The sequence below is a fragment of the Haliotis asinina genome, chromosome 14, assembly GCF_037392515.1.
Source record: "Haliotis asinina isolate JCU_RB_2024 chromosome 14, JCU_Hal_asi_v2, whole genome shotgun sequence".
Lineage (NCBI taxonomy): Eukaryota > Metazoa > Mollusca > Gastropoda > Lepetellida > Haliotidae > Haliotis > Haliotis asinina.
This window is the reverse complement of record NC_090293.1, coordinates 5,217,975-5,244,376: the sequence shown is the minus strand read 5'-3', so window position 1 is coordinate 5,244,376 and position 26,402 is coordinate 5,217,975. Positions and strand designations below refer to the sequence as shown.

General features: G+C 40.3%; 1 protein-coding gene across 2 annotated transcripts; it reads left to right on the top strand.

The window, feature by feature from the left end:
• The first annotated feature begins 4,117 nt into the window (after window positions 1-4,117).
• On the top strand, window positions 4,118-26,346 carry LOC137261724 (acyl-CoA synthetase short-chain family member 3, mitochondrial-like). Of its 2 annotated transcripts, XM_067799507.1 has the most exons (18): window positions 4,124-4,413; window positions 5,516-5,660; window positions 6,411-6,599; window positions 7,417-7,548; window positions 10,320-10,463; window positions 11,051-11,131; window positions 11,599-11,694; window positions 12,512-12,622; window positions 14,491-14,534; window positions 14,698-14,801; window positions 16,376-16,471; window positions 16,789-16,852; window positions 17,322-17,403; window positions 18,982-19,104; window positions 19,341-19,440; window positions 19,976-20,151; window positions 21,261-21,345; window positions 22,199-26,346. In XM_067799507.1, the coding sequence occupies exons 1-17, from the start codon at window positions 4,139-4,141 to the stop codon at window positions 21,342-21,344; spliced, it is 2,046 nt and encodes a 681-aa protein (XP_067655608.1). In that variant the 5' UTR covers window positions 4,124-4,138; the 3' UTR covers window position 21,345; window positions 22,199-26,346. The 2 variants fall into 2 exon arrangements, with proteins under 2 accessions (XP_067655609.1, XP_067655608.1); XM_067799508.1 differs by lacking the exon at window positions 5,516-5,660 and having other exon boundaries at window positions 4,118-4,413; window positions 22,199-25,518.
• The last annotated feature ends 56 nt before the right edge of the window (window positions 26,347-26,402 follow it).

Here is a 26,402-nt window from a genome sequence, read left to right as displayed (position 1 = left end):
AGTTACCTCCCTTTGGATTCTTCATAGGCGACGCTAAGGGGTTTGTATTTGCTTAAAATACACAGGTTAACAGCATGCACTAAATTTGTTTGATTATATTTCCGGGACTTCACGATATGCTCTTTCTTCTGAGTAATGTGAACGCTGACACGATGCAATATGACAGATGTGGTAGGAAAAGTATTTAACTGAGAATTTAATGTTATTCGTTATTTGATTATGTCAGTTGTGGATCCCCGCTCATGACTCCATAAACAACTATTCAAATGAGGATTTGTTTCATTCGATTGTATCCGGGTCATATGTTTTCAGTTCGAATGTGTATTCATTTCAACTCATAACCCAACAGGATACATGGTAAAACTTGATCGAATGCCACGATTAATGATTGTTTTCAGTGATATCGTCTGAAATGTAACATATAGGATGTAGTACTGTGAATGATATATGCTATACTGGGAGGGGCGGGATTGGATCCTATTTCAGCATAACTCGTGGACTAACGTTTAGTCTCTGAATATATATAATTTTGATAGTAACAAACAAACCCACTTGAACTGAAAAGAAACCTAGGGGAGACCAAATCTAGACTTGCTTCATTTACGGCTTTAGGAGGACTACGGGAACTAATGTGGTTCGTGGGCTGGGAGAAAGGCTAGATAACTCATGCCTGCCCTGAAGATGACAGTTCATTCAAATATGATTGGGTGCGTATGTACCGACAGATCTACCCACTCCTGCCTTGTTTAAGAATGACTTTCTCAATGGTCTATATAGGATGGCGCTTATTAAATACAGTACTTTGACTAAAATATTCCAGATAGGCGAAAATGTGAAAACGTCTGTCTTTATAGTCACAACTTGTTTTAATTTTGTGTACATTATCTAGAAATTAAGTTTTAACCTAATTAGTTTTGCCTTACAGGCTTGGTCAAGTCTAACTTTTAGAAATTAAGTGGAGTTGAATATTTTTCCAGTTTTATATTAGTAACATCTGTTAAAGCTCGCCAGTTATACTGCAGTGCACGTGCAGTGAACCTTAATTAGACTTGAACAGGAAGCCGGCACATCTGCTATATCATATACACATGCACGTGTAATACAGAATATTTAGTCTCACTGGTGTTAATCAGTACTGAGGGAAACATCAGCATTGTATGGAGTAGTAAGGACACTCGGAACACCAGTCATCATCATCATCATCATCATCATCATCATCATCATCATCATCATCATCATCACATATTTATAATACGGTGGTATCCAGGCAGCCCATGCTCAAAGCGCAGATATTGTGTAGCAAATCATGCACACACACAGACACACACACACACAGAGAGTGATATATTTGAAAAGGCTGTATGCTGAACAAATGTGTGTGACAGTAAGTACAGTTCCTGAGATTCTGTGAAAGTTTGCTCCAACCCACTGGTGCTGGATGACAAAGTGTCTGTGTCCATATTGCACTGCTCTTGATTTAGGGACAAGCAGGTTTTTATCTTGGTTCGCAGAGCGAACGAGAAGACTTGCACAGAGAAGAAAGACTGGATGAATATGTAGATACAGTTCCAGACAGACAGCAGAAAACAAGTCACAGAAGTTCTAAATGAATTTTAAAATCTACGGGCAACTTGCCGGATCTTGTCACAATGCGGGCTGCTACATTCTGTATTCTTTGTAGCTTTTGTATCTGAGAATTGGTTGCACCAGCCAACAGACGGTGGTCTGTCTCACAGTCCCTGAACCACACTCTCTATCCGACTTCCAAGCCCTCTCTGCAGTGCTAGAGCCTTAAATAAAGCAAGTGTAGATTTCCTCATTTTCAGGTTCTGAATCTCTGGTCTTCACTGGGGCTCCTTTTCAAGTTATTTGTTAGTTTGTCACTATCAAAAATATATATATTTCAGAGACTAAACATTAGTCTAAACAGGCAGTTGCAGTAGTCAGGTCTGCCCAGGACAAGGGACAGAACAAGAGTTGTTGCTGTATCAGCTGTCAGATATTGGCGGATATATTGCCAGTGTTCCGGAGTGAGATGAAACAGGTCTTAGCTACAAGACATGATTGTCAAGTGACAAATCTGAGTGTAGGATTACATCAAGAACTCTGACTTGATCGGCGAAAGGAATATGTGGGTTGTCCAACTCGAAGGAATCAGTAGAACACAGATCCCTACGTTTTAATGGGTCAAGGAGCACAGGTTCGATCTGGGTGCTATTCATTTTTAGTATATTTACTACCATCCGGGATGTGATACTGACACAACATTGGGATATGCCTTTCGAGGCAATAGCTGTTTGTTCCCAGTCAAGAGCGACGCATCAGTACACTTGTGCATCATCTGCATAGAGATGACTATTCACGCGGTGCTCATCAGATATCCTTACGAGCTCTGCTACGTACAGTGTAAACAGGACTCTCTCCAGGAACCAGGACCGACCCCTGTGGAACACCATACTTGATGCTGGACGAGTCAGACTAATGACCATCCATGATGACGGCCTGAACACGACCCGGCAGATACGTCTGAAACCAATGAGAGTTGTTCCGTCAATGGAGAAATCACATCTGAGACGATAGATGAGCGTGTCACGGTCGACGGTATCAAAGATTCTGCTTAAAGCGAGAAGGGTTAATATACGAGCTTTGTGTTCTTCAACACCAAACCTCAAATCATCGAGGAGCTTGACTAGTGCCGTCTCACTACTGGGATGACTACGATTGTGCAGAGTGGACATTGTCATACCAATCGTGTTGTTGGAGATGTTTTGACAATCTATCACATACTCCACGTCCAGTGAGCTGGGAGACATACGTGAGGTTAGAAATCCAGCTTTGGCCTTTTCAGCAATGGTTTTACAAGTGCTGAGTTGAACACATGAGACATTTTCCCAGATTCAAGGCACGTGCTGATACAATGGTTTCTTGTACGTATAGCCATTTCAATGTCATTTAAATTCGAGAATGGCATTGAGAATATTCCAGGTTCAGTGAAAGGCGAAATAAGCAGAACACATTAACTGCAAAGCAAATCGTAATGATTATAGATATGTTCAGTTCAGCGTGACACAATGGTGAATGTCACGACATATGGCACCAGAGGAGAAAAGTCCTCTGGAAACCTGGACTGGGTTTGTGCGTTACCTTTGGAGACAGCTTAACTGTATGACACGAAAGGGGACATAGAACACCCTTTCCAAACATCTTGGAATCACATTTCTATTCTCGATAAACGGTGATTGGTTGATTGATTGATTGATTTATTTAGTGGGTGATTGAGCTCCATTTCACCAATATCACGACGGTGGACACCACATGTAGAGATTTGAACCCTGGTCTTCGTAGAGCGAACTCACCATGCTCCTCCATCTGTTGTTTTAGGGATGCAGATTAAGATCCTAAAACCAGTTTTTTCCCTATTTCCGAAAGTTTAAGACCATGCACCTCTTGTTTTAATGACGTAATCTTGTCAGACTGTGATGTCAATAAAACCGAATGACGTCATGTCGGCTCAACAAACTAAACATAAAATCATACGCCAATATGGAAATGTATCATCCACTTATATTTTTAATATTATACACTCTATCAGGTTTTACCTGAAGTGGTAAAATTCAACTGAAATAGCTAGATTCTGCTGTAGATGATATATCCTGATAGTCCTAGGTATTTTAGCGTCAGGTGGGCTCCGAAGCATATTTGTAGTACATTAGCAAAGATACATAGCGTTCCTAACGTGAACGCTTTAGTAAAAGCTACATGTATCTTACCTAGTAGTACACCTATACACACTGACAGTTGGGATAGTGGCGAAGGCATTTGACTGATTAATGCCTCTGCGATATGCAGTCGACAATAACAGATGTATACGTAGGTCTATATTTATTTTGTGGGTTGTGAGTTCACAGATGTACAAAAGTTGATTACTCGCACTCTCGCTTGGTGGTGCCGTCTCATAGGTGTAAGTTTGACTGGGCTCCTTTCTATCTAAGTGAAAATGTGTGCGCAAAGCTTGTTCTGTGATTCAATAGTAGAGCCAGTTTAGTTACAATATTCAACTTCGCTGATCACGGCCCAAGTGGCTTTCAACATTCACCTTCCCGTAAATTGTCGGGTCAAGGTCGGGTCGGGAAGCAAGATGGTGTTGAGACGAGCAATCGGATTTGCAAAGTTTTTGAAGCATTGCACTGTGAAAACGTCAACACGGAACGACCCATGCAAGTGGGAGAACTGTATATATAATCTCGACAAATGTGCATTTAGCACCACGAGATGTGTCAGACTATATGACGACTCTTTCTCACGATCTATCCAGCAACCGGAGGAGTACTGGGGCGAAGCAGCTCAACAGATAAATTGGCACAAGAAATGGACAAAAGTGTTAGATGACAGCAATTCTCCTTTCACTAAATGGTAAGCTTGATGTCGGTAATCATAACCTTCGTACAGAGTGATCACTGCCAATGCTGCCCTGATTAAATTTAGCAGCGGTCGGTAAAATATATTTAAAAAAAAACCCCTTAAGAGTGTCAGTTTCCATACCCATATAGGGGAGGAGAAGGGTCGGGTGGTCGGGACGGGAAGTGATTTGACGTTTGTGTAAAGCAACACATTTAAAGTCATTTACAATGTACATTTATTTCATGGATATCATTTTGACTGCATGCTAAATTTAGACAGCGTTTTAAATTAGAAGAAATAGAGGGTTCCAGGGTCTCCTTTGTGTTGTCCAGTTTTATGTTGTGTACAACTAGTAACCAAGGACATCTTTCACACCTTTGTGTGGCAGTGGGGTAGCCTAGTGCTCAAACCGTTTGCTTGTCAAACCAAAGACCAAAGTTTCATTAACTGCATAGGTACATTGTATGAATCCCATTTCTGCTGTCCCCAATCATGATATTGTTGTAATATTTCTGAAAGCACCATCAAACTCGCCTCACTCACTTCAAACCTTTCCAAATGACCGCTTCTATCTTTCTAGTTTGAATTTTTATTAATTTTAAATTGAAATTCTGGATAGCTGCATGCACATGTTTATATTTTATGTTGATGCATTTGATCACTGAATTTATGATTTTTTAATTAGACAGTACTTTTGTCTAACCAACCACCAGCAGGTTACCGCTCTCAAATTGCAAGTCATCATGATTCATCTTATCACCATTGTCCATGTACAGCTGCCATTATCTCTGGTTCCAACTTATCACCTTCTTTGCAGCTGCTATTCACAACATGCATTGGTTCATTGAACTAATATCTGGTTGTTATGGCCTTGCTGTTATGCTTGCTGTCTCCCTCCCTCCCCTCCCCGTCAAAGTTCTACTGTTTTTCTATACACATTAGACTAACAGTTGTTAAAATATTCTTCTAAAATATATAACAGTACTGTGTTTGCTCAATATTGTAAACTTTCTCGGACTGTATTGGATATGTTTAGTTCAGGACCATTTTGCCAGACTATGTATGGATGATCTACTGATCTATGATGTACTTACTACTGATGGGCTGATCACAGGTTTGTTGATGGGGAGCTGAACATATGTTACAATGCTGTTGATCGGCATGTGGAAGATGGACATGGTGAGAGGACAGCTATCATTCATGACAGTCCGGTCACTAAGTCTGTCAAAAAAATCACTTTCAAGGAACTCAAACGAGAGGTAATAGCCAAAAAATTATTGTCTTATATCAACTTAAGCTTCAATCTATTTTGTAAGTTTTTCACATTTGGAAGTGACCATAATGCATTCCCTTTACCTATGATGAGAGTTGGCAATAGATATAGTGTAGCCAATACTGTGATTGTATGGCCTGATTTATTTCCTTTCTAACACCTGAAAAGTATTAAATCAATCCCTAACTTATTGTTAAATTTCAAAACATTACCAAGTGCTCCTGGAACCAATGTAAATGTGAATATCATTAGAATCGACATATGAACAACTGAACTCTTTGGGAAATGTCGAAATTATGAACAGGACATTTTACATGCATATTGAAGGCAATTCAGTAATTACACTGATGCGTTTTAGAATGCCTCTCATGCTCTTTGGAATGCCTACCTACCTGCCATAATATTGACATCAGCCATTGCTGTGTTTTGCCCATGCATGAATGTAAATGCCCTAAAAAATTATGGTATATCTAATATTCAAAAAGTAATGATGTTATGTACATCCAGAACTGATCGTTTAAGTTACAAATGTACTGACATAAGGTATAGTGTTTGGAATGTTCAGCTGACCAGTTCCAAGAATTTTGAATCCTGGCTGATTGGAGAGTTCAACCTATGGAGTTTTCTGATATTACAGACACTTATTGTTTTGGAATGATAGATCTCAATTCAGTGCATTGAGTTTTTACCTTGACCTTTAGAGATGTGTGAGCATTGTATTATTTCAATATTTCAGGTAGAAACGTTTGCTGGAGTGTTGCGAAAGTATGGTGTAGGGAAGGGAGACCGAGTTCTGATTTATATGCCAATGATCCCAGAGGCGGTGGTTGCCATGTTGGCCTGTGCACGACTTGGAGCCATACATTCCCTGGTGTTTGGAGGATTTGCCTCAAAAGAACTAGCAACGCGTATCAACCACTCAGAGGTGAGCTGTTGTTGATAGAAATATAGTTTAGCAAAAGATGGTTGCATGAAATATGAAAGATGACACTAACTAGGTAATTTGCAAATAAATCGTGAAATAAACCACACGTCTGTGATGATAACTGACAGAGTTTTAATTTGTTGCTTCTCTGAAGAATATTTTATGATTACTGAGAGAACAATCTGCCTGTTTGACTGTCTGGTCACTGTCTAGGAAAACCCAGTGCAAGTACATGTGACTGGTAAGTACATCTAGTTGATGCCCTATTGCACTATCTCAATATCTCCAGTGTACACGTTCCAGTAAATCTGCACTATATCCTGGATAAACCTACGCCCAGTAATTTTATTACCTCCCTTTACTTGGTCCACATTCTCAAAGTAACCAATCAGCTAAGCCACCGTTACAACCAGGCTTGCCATTGTCAACAAAGATAGTGGTTGCAGCTGTGAAGGTGTGTTCACAGTGTGATTATTTGGAAATCATACAGACTCTTGAGGGGTCCAAAACATTTACAAAATATGCAAGAACTCTTCTACCTCTTTCAGAGTACCTCTGCATCATTTGTTTTGCCAAGTTTAGTTATAATAGATAATATTAAAAGTGACAGTGAATTGTGATTGTATACTGAACTTCCCAGTGTAGACACCTGCCAAGGATAAAAAGCCAGCCAATGAAAGTAAACAAATTCATTGGGCCGTGATTGATCAGAGCGTATACACTGGAGATATCGAGGATGCTGTCTCACAGACTGCTTGCATACCACATCACTACTGACCAAGTACACACTCAGAGAGAGACTTATCTCTTGTTTCAGGCCAAGGTAGTTGTTAGCGCCAACTGTGGAGTGGAGCCATCTCGAGTTGTTCCATATAAACCCATGCTGGATGAGGCCATCAGTCTCAGTGAGTTCAAGCCAAAGAAGTGCATCATCTTCAACAGGCCTGGGGTAGGTGACTGTTGCCCATGAAATCTCTTCCTGTTGTTGTGAAGTGGGATGATCCTATAATCTACGAACCCATTAGCTTGCAGTTTTCTCCCTTAGGTAGCCCGCGTACTTGATCACAGGTTGAATTCATGTTTTTCTTGGAAGGTTTTGTACCATGCTTGATAACAATAACATACTGATGTAAGCTGGGCAAGGATATGTGTGTCATGTCTCATGTTACATTAAGACAAGCAGTCTGTGAAATACGCTTGTCTCCCTGGGGAGCTTCATGACTGTTATTTTCACTATTATTATTGCTATATCCAGTGCTTAATGTTACATTACCACCATTTTGTTTGTGTTGTTGAATTTCAGTAGTATAATGAGCTCCAGGATTATGCACTTTCCTGCATTCTAGGTGAAATCCCTCTCCAATTTATTGGGATATCTGTGTTCACTGACATGAGTCAGGAGCTCTTAATTTGGACATATTTGTCATGTGGGCTTTGCAGGGCATTATGTACGAGGGTTGGCTGAAAAGTTCTAAGCCTCACTGTGAAAAAAAGTTACAAAGTCCACGTTTGTAATTTATTTTTCTACTTAGTCCCCTTCCAAGTTCACACACTTTTGCCAGCGATGCTGCAAGGCCCGAATCCCGGTCAGGAAGAAATCTTCTTCAGCTACCCTTAAAAAATCAGTCACAGCGGAAATGACGTCATCATTACTTGCAAAATGGCGACCGGCAAGTTCCTTTTTCATTTTGGGGAACAGGTGGAAGTCAGAAGGAGCCAAATCAGGTGAATAAGGAGGATGGTCATTGAGTTCAAAGCGGATTGTTGACATGGCCACCACCGATTTGTGAACAGACGCATTGTCTTGGTGGAAGAGGACACCTTTAGCGATCATCCCTCGTCGTTTGGCTTTGATTGCTTCTTGCAACTGGTTCAGTAGATCAGCATAGAATCTGCCGTTGATAGTTTTTTAAGATAATCAATGAGCAGAATACCCCTGGAATCCCAAAAGACTGATGCCATCACCTTTCCAGCTGAAGGAACAGACTTGGCTTTCTTCGGAGCTGGTGAATCAGGATGCTTCCACTGTTTTGACTGTAGTTTTGTTTCTGGTTGAAAGTGATGTATCCAGGTCTCATCCATGGTTACAAATCGTGCCACAAAATCATCGGGATCTGCTTCAAAACGACGCAAATTGTCAAGGGACGTCTGGAACCTGACACGTTTCTGTTCTGCTGTCAAGAGCTTTGGCACCCATCTTGCAGAAACTTTAGTCATTCCTAATTCGTTGGTGATAATATGCTCAACCCTCTCATGAGAGATGCCCACTACACTAGCGATATGTCGAGTAGTCAATCGTCGATCATCCATCAACATATCGTCCACTCGCGTGATGTTTTCTGGAGTGGTTGCTGTTGAAGGTCTTCCTGAGCGTGGGTCATCATCAAGGCTTTGTCTGCCATGCTTAAATTCTGCAGCCCACTTCTTTACTGTGGAAAATGAAGGAGCATCATCCCCTAGAGTGGAGACCATGTCAGCATGTATCTGTGTTGGGGACATCCCTTTCTTTCGCAAGTACTTGATGACTGCCCTGTATTCAGTTTTGTCCATTTCTGATGATTTCAGAGGGTAGGTTTACCAAAAGATCTGTAGTTGAGATAAAACTATTAGTACATTTGTAGTTCTTGTGTCTTTGATTCACTAAATGATTGTCCTCATTGGTGGCAAACACCTGTCTCTACCTGGTGGGGAAAAACCACTCAGGCTGAGAACTTTTCAGCCAGCCCTCGTATATTAAAGTATTGTAAATATATTTATTTTGGGTGGGGTAGGTTGGGTAGCTGGGTGGGCGGCTGAAGTAGTACCTACCTTTGTAGTCCTAGTTGTAGAAGGTTCCTCACATGCAGACCATGTGGCTGGGGAGACAGGTTGATGTCATGCTTCTTGCATGCTCAGCCATTTTGAGGGGCAGAGATGCAAGAAGCATGTGCATTGGCCGAGTTCAGAATTTCCCCAGTCATGTGGTCCGATGTCGCCTCTGTAAGCCTATCCTAGGTACGGAATCGTCAATTGCCTGATACCCACATCAGATAAGTTTTCAAACGATGCCAAGTCTTACGCCAAGACCGATTTAGGTTTTCATTGATTCTTTGTTGTTTTGGAGATATGGTATTCATTTAGAGATAGTTTTGGAAGGGGAACAATTAGCATAGGAACAAATAGGTTTTTTCAATAAACAGGAATGGAAACTTATTATTCCTTCTCTTGTGACTTTATTTCAGTTTGACTGGAAAAACCTATCATGAATCACTCATGCAGAACCTACAGACAAGTTTACTGACCACACAGAGACCAATTATGAAAAAAAAATGACAATGCAAAGTATCTCAGTAGCTAACTGACACTTCTCATGTATCTGTGAGGTTCTGCTGTCACTGGGTGCCTGTCTTATAACACTCGTGCTAGGCCGTTTGTTACAGTAGTAAACAAGATTTGTGGTATATGAGATGGAGTCAAATAATCTACAAAGTGGTTGTGGAGCCATTGCTGAAATATCTTTAGTGCAAAGACTATCATAAGTCTGTGTTATGGTAAAAGAGTTTCTGTAAGGTCGCTTTGTAAAACACCTACATGAATCTAGATGTGTTATTCACATTATGTCATGTTAAGGCAGTCATTCTCTGCCAACATAGGTATTTTTCAAAGCACCTCTCATGGATTTTAGTTCATAATCCATCTACTTCTGCATATTTTTGAATGTTTTATTGTGAAATACTTCAGTTTGAGGCTGCAGCAATGAATCCTGGGATGGATGTAGCATGGCAGGAAGAGATGACAGCTGACTACACTGTTGACTGTGTTCCTGTGTTGGCTATGGATCCTCTCTATCTCCTGTACACATCTGGCACCACAGGGCTTCCCAAGGTGAGGCAACATGACCCCTCCAGATAACGGCATGTAACAAGATGGGGCAGATAACTACCAAACACAAGTGGAGTAAACTACTCCAGGTGATGGGAGATAAATTGCCATGAATACTGTTTCAGGTTAGGGTTCCAAAACCTGGGAATAAGCAGTTAACACCCATGTAAAAGGTAGATAACTACCTCAGTTCAGATGGAGAACTATCCATAGGAAGGGTAGATAACAACTGAAGGTAATGGCAAATCAAGATATTATGTTAGGTATATTTGTGTGCACAGAGGCCATTTCCTTAGTCTTCTGTTAAAAACAGTGATTGGGATCAAGGGCAGCTTGATTTAGTGGGGCCCCAAGTTCTGTTTGATATTACAGGAGGAAGTATGTACATACAGTGAAATATGCATGCAATAAGTAGCTGTAGGACACCAATGGGACCCAGAGACATGGTAGCGTTTGTGACATGCGTCTGACTGATAGTGAAGGTCCAGTTTCCTCTCAGAAATGTCAGTTAATGGCTGACTTTGTTTTGCGAACACTCTTTTGTCAGCATTTACCTTATCATTGACAATTTCTTCTTTTTCATTACATAGGCAGTTGTTCGTCCAACAGGAGGGTATGCAGTCACACTGAAGTGGTCCATGTACAGTGTGTACGGCATGAATCCAGGAGATGTGAGTAACACCAGACAAGGTCAACTGTTTCAGAATGTTACATGTTTATATAAACTACATCCCTCTGTGAGCTGTGAACACATTTGTGGTGTAGTCTCTGTGTAGCCAGGTAATAATATGTTTCTTCAGGTTGTTGTAGAGTGCACACGCGTGGGCTGCAGATCTGGTTAAAATTGTTGTTCATTGGTATAGTTCCTTGAAAATCATCTCATCGTTTCATTGATTATGAATACTGTATATTACGGTAATATACAGTACTTTTCATCATGGACAGTTTGTTTCCCAAATTTGAAAGAAGGTGTGATTTGGCGGAATTGATGCAGAATTTACTACTTTTGGTTTTGATCAATATTTATCAAAACAACTTCAGTTGTTTTTCCTCCACATTCCAACAACCAGGCTGGCTGTGTTGTTTTCATTCAGTTAGATTTGAGCAGATGTTACATGTTATTGTCTGTTGGCTGCAGGTGTGGTGGGCAGCGTCTGACCTGGGCTGGGTTGTCGGACATTCCTATATTGCCTATGCTCCTCTGCTCAACAGCAACACAACAGTTATTTTTGAGGTGAGTATTTTATTTCAGAGATGTTATTGTATGCCATAATCTTACGTAACTGTTTTCTCTTCACAGACACTCACTTCCAGTTCAAGATTGATAGGGAGATTTGGTGGCTGAGACGTGTAAAGCATGTAGTTGGCTGTGTAGAGTTGCATACCTTCGACATGCCAGAAACATATGATTGTGGGTTCAGTTTCAGATTTACACAGTTTCTAGGTTCATTATCACCATAAATGTCATGTCAATACCTGTCATTACCATACCTGTCATCATCGTACCTATTATCTTAATACCTGCCTTCTCAATACCTGTCATTACCATACCTGTTATCTCAACACCTGCCATCACCATACCTGTCATCTTCATACCTGTCTTCACCATACCTGTCACCTCAATATCTGTCATCTCAGTACCTCTCATCAGAACACAATACCTTTCATCACCATACCTGTTATCACAATACTGAGTGTTAAATGTCTGAGATCTGAGATTGCTTTTGCTCGTTTGATATTAGATCATTAACTCATTGAATAAAAATGGTATTACATGGAATGTTATTTATATATCAGGCAGTGGTCAGTCCTGATAGTTACAGGCAGTCCTGATTGTTACAGGCAGACCTCATTGTGACAGGCAGATCTCATGTACATGAAATACTGCTGGAATCTGTCAAACACTGAACAAGAAAACACTAAAAGTAGAAGAGGGTCAATAATGCTATGAAAGAAAGAGTTTGTTTGAATAAATGAAATCTATTCCCATGTATATGACAGTGGTCACCGGAATTGTTGTTTTGGATAGACACATTTCCTGTGTGTTTTAGGGTAAGCCTGTAGGAACACCAGATGCAGGCACGTTCTTCCGTCTGCTCCAAGAACACAATGTTCATGGAATGTTCACAGCTCCCACAGCAATCAGAGCCATTAGGGCAGCGGTGAGTCATACTGATGGAGGTGGGTCTCATTGATGGAGGTGGGTCTCATTGATGGAGGTGGGTCTCATTGATGGAGGTGAGTCATACTGATGGAGATGGGTCTCATTGATGGAGGTGGGTCTCATTGATGGAGGTGTGTCATACTGATGGAGGTGGGTCTCATTGATGGAGGTGGGTCTCATTGATGGAGGTGGGTCTCATTGATGGAGGTGAGTCATACTGATGGAGATGGGTCTCATTGATGGAGGTGGGTCTCATTGATAGTGGTGAGTCATAATGCTAGACATGGGTCTCATTGATGGAGGTCGGTCTCATTGATAGTGGTGAGTCATAATGCTAGACATGGGTCTCATTGATGGAGGTGGGTCTCATTGATAGTGGTGAGTCATAATGCTAGACATGGGTCTCATTGATGGAGGTGGGTCTCATTGATAGTGGTGAGTCATAATGCTAGACATGGGTCTCATTGATGGAGGTCGGTCTCATTGATAGTGGTGAGTCATAATGCTAGACATGGGTCTCATTGATGGAGGTGGGTCTCATTGATAGTGGTGAGTCATACTGCTAGACATGGGTCTCATTGATGGAGGTGGGTCTCATTGATAGTGGTGAGTCATAATGCTAGACATGGGTCTCATTGATGGAGGTGGGTCTCATTGATAGTGGTGAGTCATAATGCTAGACATGGGTCTCATTGATGGAGGTCGGTCTCATTGATAGTGGTGAGTCATAATGCTAGACATGGGTCTCATTGATGGAGGTGGGTCTCATTGATAGTGGTGAGTCATACTGCTAGACATGGGTCTCATTGATGGAGGTGGGTCTCATTGATGGCAATGAGTCATACTGATAGATGTGGTCTGCTTGATAGAGGTGAGTCTCATTGATAGTGGTGAGTCATAATGCTAGACATGGGTCTCATTGATGGAGGTGGGTCTCATTGATAGTGGTGAGTCATAATGCTAGACATGGGTCTCATTGATGGAGGTCGGTCTCATTGATAGTGGTGAGTCATAATGCTAGACATGGGTCTCATTGATGGAGGTGGGTCTCATTGATAGTGGTGAGTCATACTGCTAGACATGGGTCTCATTGATGGAGGTGGGTCTCATTGATAGTGGTGAGTCATAATGCTAGACATGGGTCTCATTGATGGAGGTGGGTCTCATTGATAGTGGTGAGTCATAATGCTAGACATGGGTCTCATTGATGGAGGTGGGTCTCATTGATAGTGGTGAGTCATACTGCTAGACATGGGTCTCATTGATGGAGGTGGGTCTCATTGATAGTGGTGAGTCATACTGATAGATGTGGTCTGCTTGATAGAGGTGAGTCTCATTGATGGAGGTGGGTGTTTTTGATGGAGGTGGGTCTAATTGATGGAGATGGGTCTCATTGATGGAGGTGTTTCTCATTGATAGTGGTGAGTCATACAGCTAGATGTGGGTCTCATTGATGGAGGTGGGTCTCATTGATGGGGCTGAGTTTCATTGATAGTGGGGAGTCATACTGATAGACATGGGTCTCATTGATAGAAGTGGGTGTCATTGATAGAGGTGGGTGTCATTGATAGAGGTGGGTGTCATTGATAAAGGTGGGTGTCATTGATAGAGTCGCGGGGTCATTGTGGGTCGCACAGACAAGTGGGACATATTGATAGAGGTGGGTCACATTGATAGACGTGGGTCGCATTGATAAAGGTGGGTGTCTTTGATGGAGGTGGGTCGCATTGATAGAGGTGGGTCACATTGATAAGTGAAGGTTTCATATGTAGAAGTGAATCGTATTGACAGATGTGGGTGTTCCTGTGTGTGACAATATTTTCAACTTAATAATCATATCTATATGTTATACTTGTATTATTTCAGGACCCTGAAGGGAAACTTTTGAGGAAATATTTACCTCTAGAAAAGTTAGTATAATTGTTTTATATACCATATTTATGACAACAGTCATCGCAGAACTTTTTGTTAACTTGAATTGGAGAATTTTAATAAATATTTGGGAAGGTTTTGGAATTAGGGTTACATATTGTCCTTTGAACTTTTCTAAATGTTACTGTTTTACCTGAACAGCTTCCGCACATTGTTCGTTGCGGGTGAACACATGGACCCGGAGACAATGACATGGATCAAGGGGATCATCAACAAACCTATCTTGGACAACTGGTGGCAAACAGGTTGGTACATAGCACAAGTGGTGGCAAACAGGTCGGTACATAGCACAAGTGGTGGCAAGCAAGTTCATACATAACACAAGAGGTGGGAATCTGCTTGATTCATAACACAACTGGTGGCAAACAGGTCGGTACAAAGCACAACTGGTGGCAAACAGGTCGGTACACAGCACAAGTGGTGGCAATCTGGTTAGTACAGAACACAACTGGTGGGAAACCGGTTTGTACATAGCACAAGTGGTGGCAAACAGGTTGGTACATAGCACAGCTGGTGGCAAACGAGTTGGTACATAACACAACTGGTGGCAAGCAGCTTAGTACATAGCACCACTGATGGTAAACAGGTCGGTACACAGCACAAGTGGTTTCAACAGGTTTGTACATAGCACAACTGGTGGTAAACCGATACGTACATAGCACAACTGGTGGTAAACCAATTGGCACATAGCACAACTGGTGGCAAACAGGTCGGTACATAGCACAACTAGTGGCAAACAGGTCGGTACATAACACAACTGGTAGCAAAGAGATCTTATGAAGGAAAAGCATGTTCTGTGGATAGTCAACTTCTTTATTGCAATGAGTGCAACATTTTGGCATAGGTACTAATACTGTTATCTAGCAAGGGTTGAAGAGTTCCTAAGCCAAGTTCCTGGTCATGTGGTTTGAATCCCATATTTGTCTCCTTCGACTCTTGAGTTATCAGCAACCTATCAGCATTTACTTGGATGGCTGTTGTTTCAGATCCACACTCATCCTTCCGATAAGTCTCCACTATACCCTGGACGCATCTAAGGATCGGCCCGATAATTTTATTACCTCCCTTTGCTAGCTCCGCATTCTCACAGTAGCCAATCAGCTAGACCGCCGTTATAACCGAGCTTGCCAGTGTCAACAAAGGTAGCAGTCGCAACTGCCGAGGTTTGCTCGCCGTGCAACTCACCATTTGGGGAAATCACACAGACAAATTTATAGGTCCGAAACTTTTTAAATATATATGCAAGAACCCCATCTACCTCTGTCAGAGAACCTCTGCATGGTTTGTTTAGCAAGTTTAATCGGTTAGATAATTGAAAAAGCGAAAGTGAGTTGTGATTGGTTCGCTCAATTTCCCAGCGTAGACACCTGATTGGATAAAAAGCTAGCCAAGGGAGGCAATAAATTTATCGGGCTGAGCCGTAGATGCATCCAGGGTATAGTGGAGACTTATCGGAACGTATACCCTGGAGATATCGAGGATGATCCACACTAGGCGTACAACATTCATTATAATTCTGTTATGTAAATGAAGCATATATTTAAAAGCAGCATTGAATGTTTAGTTGCCCAGACACACTTATTTTGCTTATAGCTACTTCATGAATGTTGTGTTTTACAGAGACAAGGTCGCTGATCAGGTCTTTGTGTTGTGTTTTACAGAGATGTGCTTGCCGATCATGTCTATGTGTTACAGGGTCACAATCATGTCTCGTCTACATGTTGTGTTTTAGAGGCAGAGACAGGTCGCAGATCATGTCTACATGTTGTGTTTTATAGACACACTGTTGCTGATCACGTCTACGTGTTGTGTTTTACAGAGACGGGGTCGCCGATCACGTCTACATGTGTTGGCCTAGGCATGCAGCTGTATCCTCCTTCAGGGGTTGCTGGGAAACCGGTGCCAGGATGGAATGGTGACTATTTTGGTTTGACTATGGTTCAAAAGTACATAATAAGCAGACACTATATACTTGACATGCTTGGTGTTTTTTTGTCAATGTGGGATTCTAGTTTACAGTTAGACCACAGCAAACTGTGCTTACATAGATAGTTGCTTGAGTCTTCAGTCACTGGTTTGCGAGGATTCATTTATGACACTATGTGATGATGTGCTTTGAACATTGCATTCATTCGCTTGTAAGTTTGACCCAAACAGATAGGAAACGAAATGGGAGAAGAAAGCTGATGATCAAGTGCTTATGGTAGCCATGTTTCTCTGTCTGTGTGTCAGTGAAGGTACTGAGGGATGATGGGAGTGAGACAGATCCAGACGAACTTGGGCAGATTGCCGTCAGGTAAGTCACATTATGTATACTGATCAGTTGTTTCGTGACTGTGACCCAAGTTGGGATGTGTGTTAGGGCTTGTCTCAACTGATTGTCATGTGTTGTCATTATACAGAATGGTCAAATGACATGGTTGATTGAGATACTGGTCAAGGTATAAACTACTGTTTTTTATTGGGACATTGTGGGAGTATTGCTGACTAGGTGTAACATAAACAGTGGTCTTGGAATGGATTGAGCGTGGATAGTCATACCATATGTTAACTGTGCCTGTGATCTTGAATGTACCAACGTATATAGAAACAAAGATAGGTCTGTGGTTTCGTCAGAGTTTATGTTCATGCCTCTGTGCTAAGACTATGAAGGTATGTGCTAAGATAATGAAGGTATGTGCTAAGATAATGAGGGTATGTACTAACAATGTGGGTGTGCTAAGACAGTGTGGATGTATACTAAGACAGTGTGTTGTGTGTGTCAGATTGCCTCTACCTCCTGGCTCCTTTTCAACACTATGGAATGCAGACCAACGCTTCCGAGAGACATACTTCACCAAAATACCTGTGAGTACACCTTGTGTACATATGTAATATCATGCCCAGAGTACACTTGACATCACTACTCCTTGTATCATGGTGGACTCTATATATAAACCTAAAATGTGCTTCTCACTATACATAAGGTCATCTCTTGTTTTCCCAGAATAACTGCATTTGCAGTTTTTGCTTTGGAGTAAGACCGCTTCCCAGCTTTTACTTTTCATTAGTAAGACTGCTTCCAAGGGTTTATTTTTTCTAACTTTATATGAACATCAACATTCAAATGATCCATGAGTGTTTGAAATCAATTGAAAAACATCGTTCAAGATTGAAGTCAGAATACAAAGGTTTTCCGACACGGGATTGGAACCGCAATTCTCTCATCCGTAGGCAGACACTCTACTCCTCGGCCACTGGGCCGACGAAGGTGGAGGGGTTAAATTATCTAATTATAGTTACTGTCATTACATGGATTTTACGCGCACTTCAGTTATTGTTATGTAGCTTCATTAAATGATCATCTACATTGTAACTACCCATCATTGGCGGTATATATGATAGGGAAAACACTTCTCCTCGGTTTTGGTAGACAATGTAAAACCATCAGGGTTGGGAAATCCCTCCCCCTCCAGTTTTACATTGTCTACCAAAACCTCGGAGGCGTGTTTTCTCCTATACATCTATACTCTATATCTGTACACTTAACATCACATCTCGTCCACTTATAGTCTGTTTGCAGTGAAGAAATATCATTGAATTTCAGTTTCAACAGAAATGTTAATCACATAAAGTAAAAATAAGATAGCAAATCCTCATGATTTTACCTTGCCATTTGAACATCTAAATCTGAGAATTTGATTCAACTTGATAAAAGTTGTTTAACAAAAATCATAATTTCAAGTCGCTTTTATTGGTCTGTATTACAAGGGATTATGTGCATTAAATGAAACACTGAGAACAAGTAGAGTTGGTCAAAGTTGTCACTTATCATGTACCACATGTTTCACTGTACGATACACAACCACTGACTACAGCTGCATTGAATTCATTAATGTAATGCTGGGAGTTATGTATCTGCTCGAGAAACTTCATATTGAAAGTCTCAGAGCCATGACATGTGTTGTTACTATAACATGAACAGGTAAACTTTTGAGGCCAGTTTCTGATGTGGAGACATATGGATGATGAGAATGAATGTCAAGTTTTAAACCCGTGAATATGCGGGTTAGAATTTGTCTTCAGCATCCATGCTTCTTATAAGAGGCAACTAACATTATCAGTTTGTCAGATTCACTGATCTGATTGGTACATGCCATTGTATCCCAATCAATGCTCATGCTGTTGATCACTAGATTGTCTGGTCTAGACATGATTATATGCAAACTGCTGATATATAGCTGGAATGTTGCAGAATGTGGAGATAAACAACAACCAAGCTCCTTTTCAGGAGTCCTCAGTGAATTCTTAGTTTAGCATAGATGATGCGGTAATAACTGGTGTAAAAAGTCACCTTCCATATCATCATCTTTGAATGAAGTTTAAATTCAATATCTTTTATGAAAGACTTTCTCTGCATAAAGTCATAATTTGTTATTGGTCCAGGGTTTCTATGACACGATGGATGCAGGTTTCCGAGATGAGAATGGTTACATCGCTGTGATGGCAAGAAGCGATGATGTCATTAATGTCGCAGGTCACAGGATCTCAGCAGGGGCTCTTGAGGAGGTCAGTGAGATGTGAGGTCACCCTTATCACAGTAGAGATATAGAGATTGTGAGTGAGTGAGTGAGTGGATGGATCCTTTGTACAAGAGTGAGAGAATGAGTGAGTCAGATGGCTGAGTATTTGAGTCCATTCTTTTCTTGCTGAATTGTGACTGTTTTGATGTTAGTCTATCTCTGAGGACTCGCTTAATCTCATCCTAGTATTACAACTGTATAGATGTTCGATTTCCCCTCCAGGCTATCCTAGAGTGCGAGGATGTTGTGGAGTCTGCAGTCATCGGTGTCCCTGACACTCTAAAGGGGGAGATCCCTGTTGGCATCTGCATCATCAGGCAGGGTAAGGTCAAGGTTATTCAAAACATATGATACAGGTCACTGCTGTACTGCACTATTTGCCATATTTGGTCATGTACTCAAATGGTCTAGCAACACTCAGACAAAATTAATGTCAGCTATTTCTGTGGATTCATTGCCTGGTAATAGATGTGAAGTGTGTGGGCACCAGCATTGTGTTGATTCTCATAGTGGAGGCACTAGCAGTATTTATTTCAGAGTGTTGTAATATGGAATAATGATTTTAATGAGGTAAAGAGTGATGGGGTAGCCTAATGGTTAAAGTGTTCACTTGTAATGATTGAAGGCCTAGGTTCGATTCTCACATGGATAGAATGAGTGAAGCCCAATTCTGGTGTACCTTGCTGTGATATTGCTAAAAGGCAGTGTAATACCGTACTCACTCATTCCCTTTAATGATTTAAGAATGTAATTTTCAGCTCAAACAGGATTGTTCTGTTGCAGTAGTGCATTCAAGTTGTTTGACAAAAGTGGCCTGTTTGAAACAGATCATGACCAACTTGCATAATGTTTCCCAGGCCTGGAGAAATCTAATGAGGATGTCATTCGAGATGTGATTCAGGCAGTGAGAGAGAAGATTGGGCCAGTTGCTGCTTTCAAGAAAGCTGTGATTGTCCCCAAGCTTCCCAAAACACGCTCAGGGAAAGTGGCCCGAAACACAATGGCAGCCATGGCAGCAAACAAACCATACAAGGTGAGTCGAGTTGTTCCTTCTGAAAGAATTGCCCAGATGTGTGGTGATGGGCATGTGTGGACCAGAGCCCACTTTCATAAAGCGATTTTAGGGCTATGACTGTCTTAAGCCTTTGTTGGAGAAAGGGAGTTACCCTGGTCTTGACCATGTTGACTGGGTCTACGGGGTCAGAAACTGCAATACATGTATTGGATTGAATCTTTAATCATTGCAATTATGTTTCCAGGCTGGTCAGCACCAGCTTGCACCAAGTGGTTTCACTCAAGTGACAGATGTCCATTACTGCAATACTTTCAGCTTTATCTTACATATCAAGTTGACATACTGTCATGTGATATTTGTTTGAGTGGCATTCTTGAAGTGGGTGGTATAGCGATGACAAACTTTATGGATGATAAACTTCTTTATTTTCACAAAAGCGATGTTTTGATATAGATTCTGATACAGTTTGTTCAGCTTGACCAGATCAAGTGAATACTAATGCATTTGGGGCCGTGCCACAACTGGTTGGGTCGATTATTGTAAAGGGGTGCACCTTTATCAGTTGATTGTCAATGTGTCCGAACAGATAAGACAAAATCTATGTTTAACATTCTCTGCTCCCCGTTTAATGAAGTTAATTCGACCTGCTGTTAGTGAGATTTTACCTCCTGGTTCATGCATACCTAGAGCAGCTCAGGTCAAGCTGAACAAGCTGTATATATGCTTGAAAATGGTATAAGAATCTATACGGAAACGTCACTATGGTGCAAATATAGAAGTAGTTTTATCATCTCCAAGGGATATTGTCTAATCAATAAAGACTTGAATTAAATTCCAGTGTATGCATGTAAACTCCTCCTTGGTGAAGAAATAGAAAGATGTCATGGCCCTGTCTATTTATGACTTAACTCCATGCTGTGGCTAGATCCTTGTGTAGCAGTCAAATCTGAGATTGCTTTGTTAAGTACGGACTACCTTTCAATATCTTAACACTCAGATAATTATCCTTTCCATGAGTTTAACATTTCAGTTACATGCACACAGGTTCAGAATTGTCATGTTTTGTGTTGTTGATCTCAAAAGTGCTATATGATAAGAGTAATTCTTCTTCTGTCTTCCGCCGTCAGATCCCGGCTACTATCGAAGACGCCTCCGTTTACCCACAGATTAAAGAAGCTCTACAGACAATTGGCTATGCATCTGGAGATTGAAGTAAGGTTTATGTGTTTTAGTTATCATCAGTATTAATGTCCAAATAGGGTGGAGGGGTAGACAAGTGGTTCATTAAGCCTCTGTGCAAGGTTCAGTCCTCACATAGGCAATGTGCATTGAGTAAAGTCCATTTCAGGTGCCTCCAGCAGTGATATAGCTGTAAGCAGTGTATAACCATAGTCACTTGCACATTATCAAGGGTATGTGTAACACAATGGTAAAGCATGTGTTGCTGCTTGTGCTTAAATTTTGTTTAACACTACCATTTGAAAAGCATATTGAACTTTCTGAGATCTGTAAAGGTGACTATGCTTGTTGTAAGAGGCGACTAATGGGATTGGGTGGTCAAACTCACTGACTTGGTTGACACATGTCATTTATTCCCAATTGTGCAGATTGATACTCATGCTAGAGATCACTGGATTGTCTGCTCCAGGCTTGATTACTTACAGACCGCAGCCATATAGCTGGAATATTGCTGAGTATGGAGTAATACTAAACTCACTCACTCACTCTTATCTGTAGTGAGTGGATAAAAGAGTTTAGTTTTACGTCACACTCAGCAATATTCCAGTTATAGGGCAGTGATCTATAAATAATCAAATCAGGACCAGACAATCCAGTGATGAACAGCATGAGCATCAACTAAGAACTAGAGGGGCTGTGGGGAGGCCTAGTGGCTAAGATGTTCGTTCATCAGTTTGCAGACCCAATGGTACAATGTGTGAAGTCCATTTCTGATGTCCCTTGCTGTGATATTGCTGAAATATTGCTAAAAGCTGTGTAAAACCTAAGTCACTCACTGTAAGAACTATTGTACAAATCCATGATCTGTATATTTCTTGCATTTCAGAGTTGGGAAATATTTGAAGATGGATCTTAATGCGCAGGGGAACATTATCCCACAGCAACCTTCTCACAGCATGTTTGCTTTGTACTCTTTCATGGTAGATATTGGAATAATGGATTACAGTCAAGTCTCGTCAGTCCGACATTGTCTTTTGCACAGCAAACTGTTGGAATAATGAGGATGTAGGACTAAATAATAATGAGACCAAGTTACCATTATTCATTTTCTTACCAACCAAAGCATCGGATAAACGGAGGTCGGATTAACAAGACTTGACTGTATTTTGTAGTGAAACATTTTACAGTGGCAGTGTATTATAGTGACCTCTACTTGTTTCCACTCTGATAAATTATAGTTTGTTTATTTGCATGAAAGAAAATTAAATCAGATTAAAAGTTTAACTATATTGTATCATAAACAAGCTGAGGTTCCATGTCTGAGAAGAAATTTAAGATTCAACTTTGGTAACATGCACTTTTACAAAATTTCTTCAATGAAATTAACCTGTTATTTGGGCAAAGTAAATGACAAGAATTAAATAATGACTATTGAAATAAATAATATGATAGAATAGTTAAACTGGGAAATGTTAAGTGTTACAGGTGAATGGCAAGTTCTACCCTTTCATTAATGACGTTTTTGTGCTTGTCATGGTTTCTTGATGGCCTGAAGATACAAATGTTTATATTTGAAAATTATTGTTGGTAGATCAAATACTTAATACAAGAACTGAAATATATTTTACATAGTTTACAAGCATTTTCCATATTTTGTAACTAAACTCAACTTCATTAGTCTAGATCATGTTATACACCAGGGCTAATTCCGAGATTAGAACTGTGGAGATGTGATGCAAGTTGAGATGTAGGACAAATGATCATTTTATGACAAATGAAATATGTCAGCATGACCAGGACCAAGATGTTGTATGATATGACATCCCTTTCAGGTTTCACAGAGAAACATTGTTCAACTGGGAGTTATGTTAAAACCACTAATCTATTTCATTCTGTCTTCAACCTGACAAGGGTCTTCTACGATCATAATGTTTGTCAGGTTCATTGACATATACAGATCACAAGATGCTGCAAGTTTTCCAGTCTTTGGGTGTGCCTTACTGAAGACCTTTAAACGCAACAAGGTGCAGTGTCTGTCCATAAGTACATACTCATCCATCAAAGTATTCAGTTCTACAACAATCTTTACTGCAGCTTTTTATACACAGGTTTGATGTACCCTGATATTTGTATTACTTTACTGCAAATGTATATGGATTTTCCTGCACTTCTAACGGAGTTGGTACGCTGACTGCCAAACTGTAAAGGGTAGTTTATTATGCAGTTGTTGTTTACTCAAGAATGATATTGAAGAAAGTATACTCATAGCCAGTTGATCTGGGACTCATTCCTTCAGACAGTCTTTTTGGATATGCTATGTTTGATAAGAGGGATAAACTTGTTTGTTGTTTGTGAATCTGGAGTTTCGATTATCTTTACAACATCATTAGAGGCACTGTCTGGATGACTGGGGTTTCACTGTGCCAGAATAGGCTATTATGACAAGGTGATGGAGAATCTTTGTTGGTGTTATGTAAACTCTTTCATTAAACTTGCTCATGTCCTTCTGACAAACTCTTAAACAATATTTATTCACTTGTATCAAAATTTTGTTACCACAAGCATTTCTACTCATACAATTTGACACTTTTACCAAGTTTGGATGCATGCTATTGTGCTGGTACCACATGGTACCGCTCTGCTTTGTTCAATACATGCACTGTTTTTCCATGCTGTTCTTAATCAGATATTGTGGTTCTCCAAAAAATGGTTCCCGCTGTCAAGATCTGGCAGCGCTACCATAGGTGTCACACCAGGGAAATTCAGAATTTGACTTGGAGCAATCACAGTCTTCATTGAGCTTCATTCTGATTGGTTCTGACAAAGTTCAGTCAGGGTCCAGTCAGGTTCATCCAATGTGACCTCCCAGACAGGCTTTCTCAGATCTAAAGGCAGGGAGGCATCATACTGGAGCAAAAGATACAACAATGAGATACAACCTGATGCCCTTCAACCAGTGTTTCCCCTAGGCGCAAGAATGTAACATGATATCATGGACATGTTTTGGTGAGTCAACTTTAGCCAATGTTTGCAATTTACATGAAAGGTTAGCAGTCATCATAACTCCCTGATGTCATGAGAGGGAGTCATGGACCTGTTTTGGGGAGTCAGACACACAGGTTTTCTTCGTCATGGGAAACACTGCATCATTGGAAGCCAGCATAATTTTCATAGTTTGGGATGTACCCCTGTTCCAGGAAAGTACTGTTAGTCACTTTGTGCATGCACCAAATATTGTTGCAAGTTTAACTTCTGCTTTAAATGATTCTAACACTGGATATACGTGTTCCAAATCCACTGTGCAATTGCTCTCTTTACGACCAAATTGCCATGGAAACCTCAAAGCCTGAGGCCTTTTCTCAAAGTTGACAGTTTTTGAGAAAAGTGTCCATTATGATCTATTTATAGCCGCCACCTGTTTTCAGAAATCACTTTTGTCAGTGCATTAAAAAAATGCATTTTTTGAAGATGTTATGCAATTTTTATATATATTTTGTATGTTATTGTTGTATGGCATAATGTGTTATATTAGAACGATTAGAATGTGTCTGTTATTGACACAGAGGGCAGCACTCATACATGCTAATATGGGTCAAATGTCAGGTCGATGCTCAACTTATCCTTGTTTACCAGAAGTACATTTATGACAAGCAGTCTTGGTTGTTTATACTCCTATATTCCTGGTTACGTTTCATATAGGTATAACGGTTGTCATGATACAGATGCACCATGAAACAATATGTACTCTCTCTCATTCAAATGTGTAAGCTCTCAGTAGCCCATGTACATGGAGAGACATTTTCTCAATAAAGGCAAGGTTAATTATCACATTGAAAATATATCATTATAAAAAAAGTTGGGGATATTCCATTTTGCGAGCATACCACTAGCCAATGCCGATGCATGTGAGAAAAAGTAATATATATCCATACAGATGCAACATTTACAAAGGAATGGAATAAATTGTCACATTTTTCCTTAGTTTCTCTTTATCATCTGTTTCCACCTTGACTTCATCATTTGCATTTAATCAGTCTAGTAAATTCAGTATCCCCCACCTTTTTTGACTGGTATATGTGGTGTTTATTTCAACCATTTTGATTTAACCTCAGGGAACAGTCCAAGAATTTCATGCTAGATGGAATTCTTTACTAGTGTTTGCAAACCCTCGTAATATCTCCAATATGAACAGCATCAAAACAAAAATATAGTCTCAGGTTTGCCAGTTGTGAAAATACTTAAATATATTCCAGATTATTTCCACCAAATGTTCAACTGATTTCTCCTTTATCCATTGTCGTATATATGTATCCATTTCGTGTGAGGCTCCATAATGGCTGAACAGGAGGATGCTGAAGGATCCATCGATGTTTACTCATTTTTCCTGTGTTTTTCTAGTTTGAGTACAGTTAAACCTGAAATAATTATAAAAGATCATTATTTTAAAGAAATGTTTCATGTGATTTTCTAAAGAACACTCTTGCATATACCTCCCCCGCTTTGTTAACAGTACGCAAACTGAGTATGACCTAATTCAGTATACAGAGTTATGTCCCTTTGTTATTACCATATCAGCTGATCCCATCAGATTATGAACTTTAAAATTTTCAGCACCATACTCTCCTCATGGATAAACAGATAGATGTTCCTTTAAATTCATTTCATTTCACAGATGCATTGTGATATGATAGTAATACGGTACAAATTGGGGATATTAATCCTACTCAGTCACGTCGAAGGTGGTAATACTGGTTACATACTGTACCCCTTTGAATTCTGAAGTTGGTGCGATTATGGGTTTGGTGTATTTTCTAAAACAGACTTGAGATAGATCTGTATTATCTGTAAGGATGTCATTCAGTAGCATCAATTATTGGTTGTGGGATGAAGTTGTCAGCTAAGTATTTACAATGATTTGTTACTGTGGATGACTGATGTGGTTTGCTCAATGTAAAACCATTGATTAGTGGCTCATTGTTTGAAACCAAATGTTATGATGACTCATGCAGCAATGGCAGATTTTAATAAACCAATGGAGTTTACAAGAAGTGTTTGTTCTGTGAATACTCTGGTGTTTACATCTTTGATCT